This window comes from Carlito syrichta, unplaced genomic scaffold (genome assembly GCF_000164805.1).
Source record: "Carlito syrichta isolate Samal-C Ts95f unplaced genomic scaffold, Tarsius_syrichta-2.0.1 Scaffold302306, whole genome shotgun sequence".
NCBI lineage: Eukaryota > Metazoa > Chordata > Mammalia > Primates > Tarsiidae > Carlito > Carlito syrichta.
In genome coordinates, this window is record NW_007246402.1 from 121394 (window position 1) to 137750 (window position 16357).

The 16357-nt window shown below is 38.9% G+C and overlaps 1 protein-coding gene across 5 annotated transcripts in view; it reads left to right on the forward strand.

Moving 5' to 3' along the window:
- The window catches only part of GPBP1 (GC-rich promoter binding protein 1), a 76669-nt gene that overhangs the window by 20625 nt on the left and 39687 nt on the right, over positions 1-16357 (forward strand). For 4 of the 5 annotated variants that reach the window (XR_002481873.1, XM_021711462.1, XM_008056271.1 and 1 more), the window contains exon 3: positions 6560-6679. The exons of the other annotated variant lie outside the window; for it this stretch is intronic. Coding sequence is in view for 3 of the 4 variants with exons in the window: in XM_021711462.1 (XP_021567137.1) it covers positions 6617-6679 (63 nt within the window). In the remaining variant the exon portion in view is untranslated. The remainder of the gene's footprint in view (positions 1-6559; positions 6680-16357) is intronic. 5 annotated transcript variants of the gene reach the window in all.

Below are 16357 nucleotides of genomic sequence, written 5' to 3' on the forward strand. Positions count from 1 at the left end.
GGCTTTTTTTTTTTTTTTTTTTAAAGACAGGTTCTCACAGTGTTAAGTAGGCTGGCGTGCAGTGACTAGTTGACTAGTCACATTCATAGGTGCAATATACTATAGCATTGTACAACCTTGAACACCTGGGCTCAGTTGGTTCTCTACCACCCCACTCCCCCAAGCCTCCTGAGTAGCTGGTACTATAGGCACTTACCACTGAGTTGGCCCAAGTTGACTTTCATTTCTTTGCTTGCATAATTGCTGTGGCTAGAACTTGCAGTACAGTGTTGAATAGAGGTGGTGAAAGCAGGCATCCTGCTCTTGTTCCTATTTTAAGGGGAAAGCTTTCAGTCTTTTCATCATTGAGTCAGATGTGCCATAGCTTTTTAATAGACACTCTTTATCAGATTGAACAGGTTTTCTTCTAGTCTGTTGAGTATTATTTTTTATAATGAAAGGGTGTTGGATTTTGTCAGATACTTTTTCTGCATCAATTGAAATAATGTGCTATTATTCTTTCATGTTATTAGTGTGATGTATTATTGTTTTTTGTTTATTTTTGTATGTTGAACCAGCCTCGCATTCTTGGGAAAAACCACTTTGGTGTTTAATCCCCTTAAATGCTGCTAGATTTGGTTTCCTAGTATTTTGTTGAGGATATTTTTCTGTACTGTGCTCGTAGTTAAGAATTTTTTAGGTATTGGTTGAATTGGGGTGTTTCTGATGGGCTTTGTGTTGTTTTGGTTTTTTTGTTTTTTCTTTTTTCTTTTTGGGTTGGAGTCTACCTCTGTCTTCCAGGCTGAAGTGCAGTGGCCACAGCCTCCACCTGCGAGACTCAGGCGATCCTTCCACCTTAGCCTTCCAAGTAGCTGGAACTACAGGCGTGTGCCACCACGCCCAACTAATTTTTCTTGATTTATTGTAGAGATGAGGTATCACAAAGTTGCCCAGACTGGTCTCAAACTCCTGGGCTCAGGCAATCCTCTCACCTCGTCCTCCCAAAGTACTGGAATTTATAGGCATGAACCACTGTGTCTGGCCTAGCTTTGTGATTTTTAAAGCTTAAGTTTTTTGAAATATGAATCATTATGAAGACAATAAGTTTGGTATTCATTCTGATGAAGTTAATGTGGCTAAGTTTTTCTTTGAAAACATGTGGCGTGGATTTACAAGAAATAGGAAACTTTCCTCTATTTGTGTACTTTTTGCCAAAGTGTATTGTTTTCAATCTGAAGGATGCGTTTTTGGACTTGTACTTTTTTATTTTTGCTTTAATTAAAAAAACTGTTTATTTTTTCTGGTTAAATACCTTTGGAGTTTTTTTTTTTTTTTTTTTTTTAAGTCAGGCACCTATATTAAACATGTACAGTTAGGCTTTTTGTTTTCTCCCAGAACCAGTTTTTTCCTGGGGAAATTTTTATTGTTGATGGATTTCATCCTTTGATTCATGAACAAATTGTATATTAGGAGAGTTAAATACGATTACAGTTTTGTTTTTGTTTTTTTTGAGTTTGAGTTTCACTCTGTTGCCCAGGCTGGAGTGCAGTGGCACTCTCACGGCCACCACAGCCTTGACCTGCTGGACTCAGGCAATCCTTCCACCTCAGCCTTCCAAGTAGCTGGAACTACAGGCATGCCACCACACTCGGCTAATAATTTGATTTTTTGTAGCGATGAGGTCTCTCCAAGTTACCCAAACTGGTTTTGAACCTATGGGCTCGGGCAATCTTCTCACCTCAGCCTCCCAAAGTGCTGGGATTATAGGCATGAGCCACTGCGCCTGGCAACAATTATAGTCTTAACTCTTACATCTACAAGGGACCATCAGAACTTGTAATGAAATCCGGTAGAAGATTTCTAATAGAATCCTAACTCCTGGGAGTGTTAATAGGACTGCTGATTTCCCTTTTGTGGGATGGGAGTGGGGAAATAGTCTCTTGTATGTACTAATTACTAACTGTTTAAAGGAAATATATAGAAATTTTAAAAATTAGTTCAATTCTAATGTTGTTTATATCAGTTTGCTAGGGCTGTCATAACCGAATACCACAGACCGAGTGGCTTAAACAACAGAAATTTATTTTCTCATGGTTTTGGAAGGTAAGAAAGAAAGATCAAAATCAAGATCAGAGTGTTAGCAGAGGATTGATTGCCTCTGAGACCTCTCTCCATGGCTTGCTGATAGTTGTCCCCTCACTGGTCTTTTTCTCTGTGCCTGCATCCCTGGTGTTTTTCTCGTTGTGTCCAAATTTCCTCCTCTTAAAAGGACACACACTGATTGGAGTAGGACCCACTCTGATGTCCTCATTTTAAGATAGTCGCTTCTTTAAATCCTTTACCTGTAAATATTCTGAGTTATTAGAGGTTAGGCTTTAACATATGAATTTTGTGGGGGTGAGGAACACAGTTGAGCCTGTAACATTATTACACAGGGAAAGGAAGACATACACAGAGCACAGTTAAAATGAGTGGAGTGGAACTTTTAAAACTTAAACTTTATATAGTTGTGTTGTAAATACCATGATAATTAGTATCTATCTTTTGGTTTAAAATTTTTTGGTCTTTCATTATTTTTGACAAACCCTTGTCTTGAGGACTGACTTTGAGATGCTTTTACTTTTTTTCAGACGTGAATTAACTTCTTCCATTAGCTATTCATATGTTCTTTAAGAACTAAATTCAAGCCGGGTGCGGTTGCTCATGCCCATAATCCCAGCACTTTGGGAGGCCTAGGCGGGAGGATTGCCTGAGCCCAGGGGTTCGAGACCAGCCTGGGCAACTTGGCGAGACCTCATCTCTACAAAAAATTAAAGAATTGGCCAGGCATGGTGGCACGCACCTGTAGTTCCAGCTACCTGGTGCTAAGGTGAAAGGATTGCTCGAGCCCACCCAGCGGGTCGAGGCTGTTATGACCTGAGTGTGCCACTGCACTCCAGCCTGGGTGGCAGAGTGAGACTCTGACTCTAAAATTAAATAAAATAGGATAAAATAAGATAAAATAAAAATACATTACGGAAACGAATAGGTGATTTTAGTGATTTGCCTTCAGGGATAATTTTTAATATATAAAACCTTTCAATTAACTGTTTCATATGATACCTTTTTTAAATGGAAGAAATTTAAATTTTTTGCTTTAAGTTGTGGAGTTTCAAGAATTTTTATCTCATACAAGCTTTTCATTCTTTGTGAGTTATTGTAACTATAATTGGTTTTTTGAGTCAGAGTCTCACTAGCGTTGCCCAGGTTGGAGTGCAGTGGCATGCTCACTGCCACTGCAGCCTCCACCTACTCGGCTCAAGTGATCCTTCCACCTCAGCCTTCCAAGTAGCTGGACCTACAGGAGTGTGCTACTACATACAGCTATTTTTTAAAAAATTTATGGAAGGATTCCTTGAGCCCAGAAGGTCAAGGCAGTGGTGGCCATGAGTTTTTCACTGCACTCCAGCCTGTGCAACAGTGAGACTGACTCCAAAAAGTTGTTGGAAAATTGTATCTCAAAAAGAACTGCTTAGTATTTACCTTCACGTTAAAAGAGGGAATATAAAAATCTTTAAAAAAATTGTTTTGCTTTGTATTTTTGAGTTGGAGTCTCACTCTGTCCCCCAGGCTGGAGTGCAGTGGCTCGCTCACAGCCACTGCAGCCTTGACTTGCTGAGCTCAGAGGATCCTTCCACCTCAGCCTTCCAAGGAGCTGGAGCTACAGGCACATGCCACCATGCCCGGCTGACTTTTTAAAAATTTATTGTAGAGATGGGGTTCTCACCAAATTGACCAGGCTGGTTTCGAACCCCTGGGCTCAGGCAGTTCTCTCACCCCAGCCTTCCAAAGTGCTGGGATTATGGGCATGAGCCACCGCACCTGGCTATTTTTTTTTTTTTTTAATAGAGACATGGTCTCACTATGTTGCTCAGGCTGGTCTCAAACTCCTGGGCTCAAGCAACCCTTCTGCCTCAGCTTCTCAGGGTGCTGGGATTGCCTGCATGAACCATCTTGCTCCACCAGAAATGCTTTATAAATTCTGAAATACCTTAGTTTTCATTTTTATTTCAGAAGACTTCAAATTGTAATGTAAATAGAAGTTATGGAATTCTGAATGCTTGAATTTTTGTGCTGTGTAGTATATTTTGATTAGGTTTTTTTCTTAAACAAAACTTGTATGTTTTATGCGTATTTTATTGGAATTCATCTTAGGTGCTTCAAATTGTGTTAGGGTTTTTCCCTCTCCTCCTATATGAACATGTAAACATTTTCACTTTGTGAGCTTTAACCAGTTGTATGTATATATATATACATGCATGTGCGTGTACACACACACACACACACACACACACACACACACACACTGAATTGATACATCTGAGTTGTTTTAAAATAAACCAAGGAATGCCGATTGGGGAATAGTTGTTTGATTTCCACATGTTTATAAATACTGAAGCTATACGTTGGTACAAGGTGTATAAATGACCCTTTATATATATAACATGCAAAACTATATAAATACATATATATATATGTATTTAAACTATTTAGTAGACCAGTGCGGTTTGGGAAGTGGAATTAAAACATTTCTGTAACATTCCGAGAATTTTCTCTTTTTTTTGAGTTGGTATCTCATTCTTATAGCCCAGCATCTGTGCTTATGCAATCCATCCACCTCTGCCTCCTGAGTAGCTGGGACTACAGGCATGTGCTACCACACCCGGCTAATTTTTAAATTTTTTGGTGTGTGGAGACAAGGTCTTACTACGTTGCTTAAAAGCTGGCCTCGAACTCCTTGACTCTCAAGTTCAAGCAATCCTTCCACCTCTACCTCCCAAAGTGCTGAGATTATAGGCACAGCCACCGTGTCCGGCCCATTCTGAGACTCTTTATTACTTTCAATATTTGAGGGTATTGGTGTGGCTTTAAAAAATTCTGCCTTAGCACATATTTGAAAGAATAATTTTGTAAGTGTAAGGTTAACAGTGATATCACTTCATTTCATATAACTATTTGGTTTTTTCTTGTTTGTTTGATGAGTTGAAGTCTCACTCAGTTGCCCAGGCTGGAGTGCAGTGGTACACTCACGGCCACCCCAGCGTTGACCTGCTAGGCTCCACTGATCCTTACGCCTCAGCCTTCCAAGTAGCCAGGCACGCGCTACCACGCCCGGCTAATTTTTTGATGTATTGTAGAGACGAGGTCTCACCATGTTGTCCAGGCTGGTCTCGAACCAACGGGCTCAGGCAGTCCTCTGGCCTCAGCCTCCCAAAGTGCTGGGATTACAGGCTTGAGCCACTGCGCCTGGCCACTATGTGTTAAAATTTAACTTTAAAATTATTACTTAATTATAAATAAAAACCTTTATTATACTAGTTTGTTATTAGTGAACTTAGATATTTTGATATTGAGAAAATTGAATTTAAGAAGATTGACTAATAGTATAAACTCTATATTAAAATGAGAACAGTTGCCCAGTTGACTTCTGTCTTAGTTTTAAAAAACTTTATGACTATTTGCTATGTTTAGTTTGGGCAGGCAACTTAAAATTTTTCTTGATACAGTAGAAACAAACAGGAAAAATTAATTTCAGAATACAGAAGAATAGTAGTTTCTAAAGTCTCTATGTTTTCATTGTGATAATTGTAATTACAAAAACCTTTTTATCATAGAAATTTTTAAACATGTAAATATATGTACTGGCGTGTAGCTTCAGCATTTACAAACATGTGGACAACCTTTTTTTCCAGCTATTCTCCCATCAGCTTTCCGTGGTTTATTTTAAAACAGTTCAGATGTATCAGTTGAGTTGTGAATACTAGTATGTGTCTGACTTTTAAAATTTCATAACCATACCATTATCGCATCTAAAATGATTGTTAATTTCTTAGTGGCTCATTAAATTCCTTAATCCCGCTCATGTTCACTTTCCTGATTGTGTTACACTTTTCATTTTGTAAGATTTTTTTTTTTTTGAGTAAGGATCCATACTAGGTTCAGAAAGAGCAGAATTCATACATATATTTAGTTGATCTGCTAATTAAAAGCCATCATTTGTTGAAGAAACTAGATCATTTGAACTTTAGAATATCCTATGATCTGGATTTGGTGGAGTGCTTTTCCCCGTGTCCTTTAACTTCATCCTCTATCTTAAATTTCCTGCTAATTGGTAGTTAAATCAGACCAATTCCATTTGGGATGGGGACAAGAATACATCATAGATGATACTCTGTACCTCATATTGGGTCTCATCAGGAGACACTTGATGTCTAGTTGTCTGATTATTTAAAATAAGCTTTATTGCATTATACATTATTGAAGAAGAAAAGCAGCTTTACTTTTGTAATTTGATGAGTTTTGACAAATGTGTACAGTTGTATAAGTGTCACCAACAATCAGGATAATACCTAATTGCCCCAAAATTTACTCTTGCTCCTTGCAGCCATCCCCAGGCTGATATTGTTTCTGTCACTTATCTTTGCATTTTCTAGATTTTAATTATAAATGGAATCTTATAGTAGTCAGATTAGTGTAATTTAAAATAGATAAGATTTGGCCAGGAGCTACAGGTCTAATTCCTTCCATTTTTATATGACAGGGACTTGCCATGAGGTGTTGAAGCCTTGTTTCGCTGAGTTGGAGAGACTGGACCTAAATGGCGCAGCATGACTTTGCTCCAGCCTGGCTTAATTTCCCTACTCCACCGTCATCAACAAAGGTACTCTTTCCTGCCTCTCTCTCTGTCTTTCTTTCTCTCATTCATGTCCTACGCAAGTGAAGTTAAAACATGAAGGTGTAGTATCTTGGCAGAAAAGTACATTTATGTTACTAGTTATTTCATGTATAATTCATTGGGTATATTAGTTAAAAAGTTCCTTTTCAGTATATTAAGCCATTTATTTCAAAGCTGTCTTCTAGTAATCCAGGTTTCACACAGTTTTAATTCGTACTAGTTGGAATACTTTGAACATGACTTATGCATTTTACCTTTTTCTATACTGTTTTTACTACTTATATTGGTGGCCCTGTTAAGTAATAATGAAAGCCTAATGTGCTTCACCAAACATCTAATTAGAGCACGATTTCATGAATGTGATTATTTAGAATTCTTCTTAGTTCTTGCTGTACTCATTTAAAATATGGGACTTTCTCTAGCCACAGAGGGAAAGTAGAGAGGTTGAGATGTTGTGTAGAGGGTGTGTGCACAGTCACTGTGGGATGAAGATGGTTTTATCAAGGCTGTCTCTCTGATCTTTCTGTAAAGCTGTCTGCCTCTTTTGGTATCACACTCATCTGTTGGGCTCCATTAATTGCTGACTGATTGCTCTATTGTTTTTAGCAGTGCTCTATTGTTTTTAGCAATGCCCCAGTCTGTCCTAATCAGACTAATTCAGGACAGGGATGGTTTTTGGGGCCAATCTTCTGCTTTTGGTTCTGACCCTACTAGGGAGGATTCTTCTTAGATGTCTCTTTTTCTGTTTCTCTCTAAACTAGCTGGCCTGTGGTTCAGCTTATTGCTCTAGCTGAGTGGAGCTACCAGCCTCCTAGTATTTCCTTAGCCACCAGAATCTCCACTGTTTCTGAGAAGGAGGCTTTTTCCCATTGTTTTCAAAGTCAGTTCTTTGAGGATTGCTTCTCATCCTGGCAAAATATCTGAGCACACTACTCTAGTTACTGGGTGGGGCAGTAGCCTCTAGTCTTTTCAGTTTGCCTTTTTATGGAACTACTGCCCTGTTAGTAGGTTCAAGAACAGTTGGGGGTTTTTCAATATTCTTGGTCTGATTGACCTGAGGTAGCACCTTCATTATGAGTAGAGGAAAGGACCTCCTGGTTTCATAATGGCACTCACTAGGAATTTAAATTCTATAATTGGAGTTGGAGGGGGATGAGAAATGCTGGCAGCCTGCCCCCCACCCCCCAATCTGTACACCTTGTTAAGGAACTGAAAGGGGAGAGAAACCTGTTTACCTGGTCACAGCTGCCCAAAGAGGATGGGTGGGATAGTGGGTTGTAGCTCGCATGCCACAGATTCTTGTTTCTGAGTTTTAGTAGTTCTAAACAAGCCCAACTGGTGAAAACAATTTAAAAAGAAGATATTTAAAGTATCTGAAAATTATCCTTTGGGTATATAGCAAATGAAGAAATATTTATTCAAGAAAATCTACTGAAACTCTTTGGTAGTCTTCTGATAATTTGCTTTATTTTTTTCCCTTTAAGCATGTTTTTATTTATTTATTTAGAGACAGGGTTGGTTTCATTCTGTCACTCACACTGGAGTGCAGTGGCACGATCACAGCAGTGGTGTGATCTAGCTCACTGTAGCCTTGAGCTCTTGGGCTCAATCCATCTTCCCTTTTCAGCCTCTCAAGAAGCTGGGACTACAGGTGCATGTCACCATGCTTGGCTAATAATGTTACTTTTTGTTGAGATAGAGGTCTTGCTTTGTTCCCCAAGCTGGTCTCCAGTTCTGGCCTCAAGAGATCCTCCTGCCGGGCTCAGTGGCTCAGCCTGTAATCCCGCGCTTTGGGAGGCCGAGGTGAGTGGATTGCCTGAGCTTGCGGGTTCGAGACCTGTCTAGGCAACTTGGTGAGACCTCATCGCTACAATAAATTAAAAAAAAATCAGCCGGGCATGGTAGCGCACACCTGTAATTCCAGCTACTCAGAAGGCTGAGGCGGAAGGATCGCCAGAGCCCAGCGGGTCGAGGCTGTGGTGGCCGGGAGCAGTCACTGCACTCCAGTCTGGGCGACGGAGTGAGACTCCAACTCAAAAAAAAAAAAAAAGATCCTCCTGCTTCAACCTCTCAAAGTCTGGGATTTTAGACATGCCCAACTGTTTTTTAAAGTGGAGGGTTTCAGCTGAGCATGGTAGCTCAAGCTGTAATTCCAGCACTTTGGGAGGTGGAGGCGAGAGGATTGTCTGAGTCCAGGGGTTCAAGACCAGTCTGGGCAACATGGCAAAACCTCATCTCTACAATAAATAAATAAAATTAGCTGGGCATGGTGGCATGTGCCTGTAGTTCTGGCTACTTGGGAGTCTGAGGCGGAAGGATTGCCTGAACCCAGCAGGTTGAGGCTGCGTGACCATGAGCAAGCTACTCACTGCACTCCAACTTGGGTGACAGAAGTGAGACTCTGACTTGGAAAAAAAAAGGAGGGCTTCAAAATCTTTATATCTAGAAGTTTTTTTTTAACATAAGGGTTTGGCACACAACTAAATTTCAGCGGTAATGTGAACTTTCCAGTATTATTACATATCAGAACTCATTAGTCGAAGAAAGTTCATTTTACTTAAAAATAAAAACAATAGTTTTTACAGATATACTTGCAAACATGCGGGCTGGTTGTGAAATGTTGAAATTGTCATCTGTTTTTAAAGATGTGCTAGGAAGAAAGTTCTCAAAGCAGAGTGCTAGAAATACGCTTTTAAAAATAGACTATTGCCATTAGTGATTTATTTAAGCAAATAATTTGACTGCAGAGTATTTTTTTTCTGATAAAAGTCATAGTACTACAATTTTTTTTATTGGATCACCTTGTTAGTATAGGGAACTTTTGATAGGCCTTTCTTCCCCCATTAGTGTGCAGACATCTACAGGTGGTAGTAGGTCTACATATAACTATCTAAATATTTGCCTCTAAATAATGAGAAAATTAGAATAGGAGGAGCCCATATAGAACAGAAGAAACCCAAATAGAAGATAATGAACTCTTTATTTTCAGAAAAAGAATACTAGTTATCTTTCTTATAAAGAATAGTTTCCTATCAGTTGAGATTTTTTTTTTAATAGTAATCTATACTTTTGGTTTAGTCAAGCTATGTTCATTTAGGTCAGAAATAATACATGTAGACGTTTTGGCTTTTCTGGACTATAAGATTGTGTAAAAAGGAAAGAAAACAAACTTTTTTCCCTCTCTACTCTCAACACAAAATTCCTCTGTGACCTGATATGTGAGGGGATGCACATATCTCCCACAAGCAGTTATCCAGCTGGGTCTTCTGCAATTCATTTCAATTCAGACTGATGCTGTCTGCCTGGAAATAGTGTCAGATTCTATGGGTTGAATGTTTAGTCCTATAAGACTTCCTCCACCTCAGATGCTTATTGCCAGTCCAGTCCACCAGTACTTCTGACTGGCTACAGACTAGGGTTTCTGTACCCACCCTCCACTCCCTCACCCCCAGTTTGATTAATTTGTTAGAGTGACTCACAGAACTCAGGCAAACATTTATGTGTGCTGGTTTATCATAAAGGATACAGATGCCTTCTGTGGATGTACCACCCTCCTAGTACTTGCCTGTTTTGTCTGTGGGTGAGGCTGAAAGTTCACCTCTTTAATCACTTGGTCTTCTTGTTGACTGGCCCCTAGGCTAAGGCTATCTAGGAACCCCACCCAAAGTAGTCATTAAAATAAATTCAAGACTTATCACAGGGGCTTATTCTAAATAACAAGAGATACTTATTTCTGTGGAAATTTTGAAGGGTCTTAAAAGCTACTCTATTACAGGAACCAGACCAGATATGTTTTATATTATGCTTCACACTTCTCTATAGTGCTCTAGATTAAAAATTACTGTAAAGGTAGGTTGAGTATCCGAAATGCCTGGGACTAGAAGGTTTTCGAATTTCGGATTTTGTAATATTTGCATTATATCAGTTGAGCATTCCTAATCAGAAAACCTGAAATCCAGAATGCTCCAGTGAGTATTTCCTCGGAATCAAAAAGTTTTAGATTCTGTGGCATTTCGGATTAGGGATGCCCAACCTGTATCATATTGTTATCTAAGAAATTATTTGTAAGCTACTCTTTTATTGCTTCGCTAAGGAAGAAAGAAAAAGTGTCAATTAATATATATACTTTTTAAGAAGCAGTCTTGATTTTAGAGATGACAACATGTGGAAAACTCAGAGTAACCTGGGACTTCTAAATTCATTAGAATCGATCTGTCTGACTTAATGGTTGCCCTCCACTTTGTTTTTCAATAGTGCAAAAGAATCGGGAGAGGATCATGATCATCTCTTTGCCTAGTTAGGCTTTTCCTTGCTAAACTATTCATCTAGCACCTCTGGTAGTTCTTATAACACTAATATAAGAGCAGGTCTTATGGAAACAATTTTATAATTTGGAAATTTGTGGTGAGATCTTTAGTGCTTTCTAAAAAGTGACTCTTGATTGATTTGTATAGATCCTCATAATAATGATAATTTTGATTAACATTTGGAACTGCCAATTCCAAGTTCTTATAATTGAATGTTACCTCTAAAAAATAGTTGATTTGAACTCTTAACTAGCAGTGTTTAAAATTTTTTTCTTCATCCTTAGTGGTTTTGACAAACACACCATTTAGTGATACTTCTTTTATTATATCTTCCTCTGATTTTTTCATCTTAAAATCATTATTCATGAAATCTCATTTGTAATTAACAGTGTTTTCTCTGCCATAGACTTGTTTGCCTGTATCATTTTTCCTTTTTTTAATTTTTCTGAACAGATGGAACAGACATTAATTACAGTTGCATTCTCTATTTAAATTTAATAGCAGTCTTTCATTGATTTTGTCTGTGTGTGTGCACATGTGTTTGTAAAGATGACATGAATTAAGGGTAAAAAGTGTTTTCAGAATTGTACTTCTGTAGTTTTGAGATGTGTAGAATTTTAGCCCCATCATGTGGTGAAACTTTAAACTGCATGTAGCTGATTTTATGTCTATGGTTTAAGGCAGTGACTTTTGAACTTTTTTTGCAACTCAGAATGAGAAGTTAATTTTACAGTGTTTTTGTATTCATGTAGATGTAGTGAAAATAAAAATTTCATAACTGTATGGTGCATTAATAGTTTATTTTGTGGTCACCTTTTTTATTTCATTAAGCAATATTAGTTGTTACCAATTGATTTCATTGTCCATTAATAGATCCTGACTCACAGTTTGAAAAGTAACATATTATTAATGAAAGAATCCTGTGGCCAGGCACAGTGGCTCACACCTGTATTTTCAACACATTGGGAGGACCAGGTGGGAGGATTGCTTTCACGTAGGAATTTGAGGCTACATTGAACTCTGTGATTGCGTCCTGTCTTGGTGACATAGGAAGACCTTGTCTCCAAAAAAAGAATATTCAGTGGAAGTAGTTACAGGTACTGAAAAATTTAGATAACTAGAAAATTACTTTTGTTACCCTGAGAAAGGTGACAAAATAATCCTTATAAAAAAGGCTGCTGCATCATTTCATAGTAATTGAAGAAAGGAGGAAGATTCCAGGATTGTGGTATTAAAAAGGTAGATGAGTGGTAGGAAATAGAAACAGAAAGCAGCAGATTTTTTCTTTCCTTTTTACACAGAACAGAATAATAGGGTGAAATTCCACAGTGCTGAATACATTTTTATGTTTGTATTCAGTATTCTGTAGTTACCTAGCTACAGCTAGTGAAGCAGAAGTGCTTTTTTGATTCTTTTATGGCAGCATTTAAAAACTAACAGTTAATAATATTGCACCAAAACTTTCCTTTGACAATGTAAGTAACGTCAGCTTGCACTGAAAATGTATGTTGTTTATACTTCAGGGATCAGACAATTCAATCTGACTGGTAGTCAAATTCATTGAAACTTCTGTGGAGACATTTACTATGTAGGTTTTATATGAGAGGCCGAGGCGAGAGAATTGCCTGAGCCCACAGGTTCGAGACCAGCCTAGCAACATAGTGAGACCTCATCTATACACTACATCAGAAAATTAGCTGGGCGGGGTAGCATGCACCTGAGGTCGACACTGGGGTGGCTGTGAGCATGTCACTGCACTCCAGCTTGGGCTACAGAGTGAGACTCCAACTTCAAAAAAAAAAAAACACTTTATATAAAAGTAACAGGAATCTTACATGTTAGACACTTTTGTTTTATCCCCCATTTAAAGATGAGGAAACAAGTTGAAAGATTAAGTAATTTGTCCCAAAGGAACCCATATGGTGCTGGAATTTAAAATGAATCAGTTTAATTTGATTTTCTTGATTATTAGGGAGTAGACTGATTTTCAGAAGGGAAATGCTAGGATGCTTTTATGCATATAACAGTATATTTTTATCCTTGTTTGGATAAATGAAATAGCTGGATTTTCTTCTTTTTATCAAGGATAGCATCTGTACTATATTTCTATAGTCAGTCATAGGGAATTATTCTCTTTTCGGTAACTATATGGATTACAAAACTAGTTGCCTATTAATGGACCAAGTTCCAGGAATATCTATGCATTTCTTGAATATATTTGTAAATTCCCAACAGAATTGGCTGGATCAGAAGGTTTGTAGATAATACCTAATCACTCTCCAGAAAGCCTGCACCTACTTATAATCCCATTACAATTTTTTTAGGGGGCTGAAACTATTCAGTTTTGGCAGTACTGGGTGATTTCATTTTTACATCTTTGTGAAATTAAATGAAAAATTGTGTTTCATTGTTTTGTTGGTTTTTTGAGTTGGAGTCTCACTCTTGTCGCCCAGACTGAAGTGCAGTAGCATGTTCACAGCCACTGTAGCCTCAACCTGCTGGGCTTAGGCCATCCATCCACCTCAGCCTTCCAAGTAGCTGGAACTACAGATGACACGCCACCATGCCCAGCTAGTTTTTGTGATTTATTATAGAGGTGACATCTCACCAAGTTGCCCAGACTGGTTAATTTAAAAAAAAAAATTTTTTTTTTTTTGTAGAGATGTGGTCTTGCTGTTTCTCAGGCCGTTCTTGAACTCCTGTACTCAAGTGATCCTCTCACCTCAGCTTCCAAAGTGCTTGGATTGCCCAGGTGCGAGCCACTGTGCCCGGCCTTACAATGTATATTTTAAAAGCCTTCTTATATGCATCTTGTATTGGTCTTGTATCCGGGAACCTTAATTCTTATTTTGTATTGTCAGATTTTTTTAATATGGAATGTCATTGTTCACAAATAATACTCATTTTTTATCTTTCTATCTTCCTTTTTAGTTTTATTACTTGTATTATATTTTCTGTGCTGACTATATTTCAGATTCTTTGAAGGGTCTGGGATTTTATCACCCTTGCAAGCTAACATACTAGCTTGTTATGTTTCATGGATGCTGGCAGAAGACACAAGATGCTTGGGTCAGGGGCAGAAAACTTTATTATGCATGGCTCAGCAGCATAGGCATGGTTTAGGCACTGGTTCTTCATGTCCCTGAAGACCTTTGGGGCTTGACAGGGAGTGCTCCAGGTGGATGCTACTCTTGCACTGAGTTTAGGAATTGACTACATTTATGAGACTGCTCTTTGTTCTGAAGAGGAAGTTACCTGTTCCTTAATGTTGCTTGTTGTACACATAACCCTCAGAAATGACCCTTGTAAAGAGCATTCTTGGCATATAGGCAAGAATGTAGGGATGCTCAAGACCTGTGGTGCATTGCCTTTTTTTTTTTTTTGAGTTGGAGTCTCACTCTGTCACCCAGGCTTGAGTGCAGTGACACACTCACGACCACTGCGGTGCTGGGCTCAGGCAATCCTTCCACCTCAGACTTCCAAGTAGCTGGAACTACAGGCGCGCGTTATCATTCCAGGCTTATTTCTTGATTTATTGTAGAGACAAGATCTCACCAAGTTTGCCCAGGCTGATCTCGAACCTCTGGGAGTAGGCAGTCCTCGCACGCACCTCAGCCTCCCAAAGTGCTGGAATTACAGGCTTGAGCCACCGCGCCTGGCCAACATTGCCCTTCTTAACAGTGTACCCATCAACACTACACATTTTTGGCTGAATTTGAATTTTCACATTGTTTTTCCGTTTTGTCAATCACTCTGATATATATAGTACTAATACATATTCATGGGGAGAGGCATTAAATGCACGATATACATAGAGTTATGTAAGGTTTTATTGATACTGACATGTTATATAAGAATGATCAAGTGCTTTGTGTGCAGGGAATAGTTTATTGAGAATGCCAGCTTTGGGGGTTGGTGGTGGGGTATAGAGCCTCTTCCTTGAGGTGTGGTCCTAGGGAGGTTGTTTCCTTCATTTTTGGCTTACAAGACCAAAGTAATAATTATACTACGAGGACTATTATCATTTGAGTAGTTTACTTTCAATTAGGTTAATTATGGGTATAAGGACTAGGATAGTTAAGAAATAAAGGATGGAAGCTGCTTGGCCGATAATAATGTATGGGTATTCAACGGGTTGGCCGCCGATTCAGGTTAGTGTTAACAAGTCGGCTACTAGAACTCAGAATAGGCATTGGCTGAGGGGACGAAAGGTTATACTTCGTTGTTTGGATACATGTAATATGGGGATAATAGCTAGGATTAGGATTGATATTACTAGGGCTAGAACTCCCCCTAGCTTGTTGGGAATAGATCGCAGAATAGCGTATGCAAATAAGAAATATCACTCTGGTTTGATATGGGGAGGAGTGTTTAGGGGGTTGGCTGGGGTGTAGTTGTCTGGGTCTCCTAGGAGATCTGGTATAAAGAGGACTAGGATTATAAGGAGTAGTATTAAGATTATTAGGCCTAGAATGTCTTTGATTGTAAAGTATGGGTGGAATGGAATTTTGTCGGTATCAGACGAGATTCCTGAGGGGTTGTTAGATCCGGTTTCATGGAGAAACAGGAGGTGGACAATTACAAGGGATGTTACTACGAATGGGAGGATAAAATGAAAGGCGAAGAATCGTGTGAGGGTGGCTTTGTCGACTGAGAAACCTCCTCAGATTCATTCGACTAGGTTAGTGCCAATATAGGGGATGACTGATAAGAGGTTGGTGATGACGGTGGCGCCTCAAAATGATATCTGTCCCCATGGGAGGACATAACCTATAAATGCTGTTGCTATAACGGCGAATAATAGCAGGATTCCAATATTTCATGTCTCTAGGAAGGTGAAGGAGCCGTAGTATAGGCCTCGACCTACATGTATAAATAGGCAGAGGAAAAACATGGATGCTCCATTTGCATGTAAATACCGGATAATCCACCCGTAGTTCACGTCTCGGCAGATGTGTGTTACGGAGGAAAATGCGGTTATTGTGTCTGATGTATAGTGTATGGCTAAGAATAGTCCTGTGATGATTTGAAGTCCTAGGCAGATTCCTAGGAGGGAGCCGAAATTTCATCATGCAGAAATATTGGAGGGTGCGGGGAGGTCAATGAATGATTGATTAATAATTTTTATAAGGGGGTGTGTTTTTCGACCAAGAGACTTTTAAATTTGTCTTGTACAACATTTAATTAAGGCTGTTGTCAACATTTCCAAGCAGTAGGTTGAGGCCAGGATCCAGTCACCTGTGAATAAGTCCTGGAAGGGTGGGGTAGGGACTAATAAGTGATACTTTTTTTTTTTTTTTTTTTTTTTTGAGTTGGAGTCTCACTCTGTCACCCAGACTGGAGGGCAGTGGCCGAT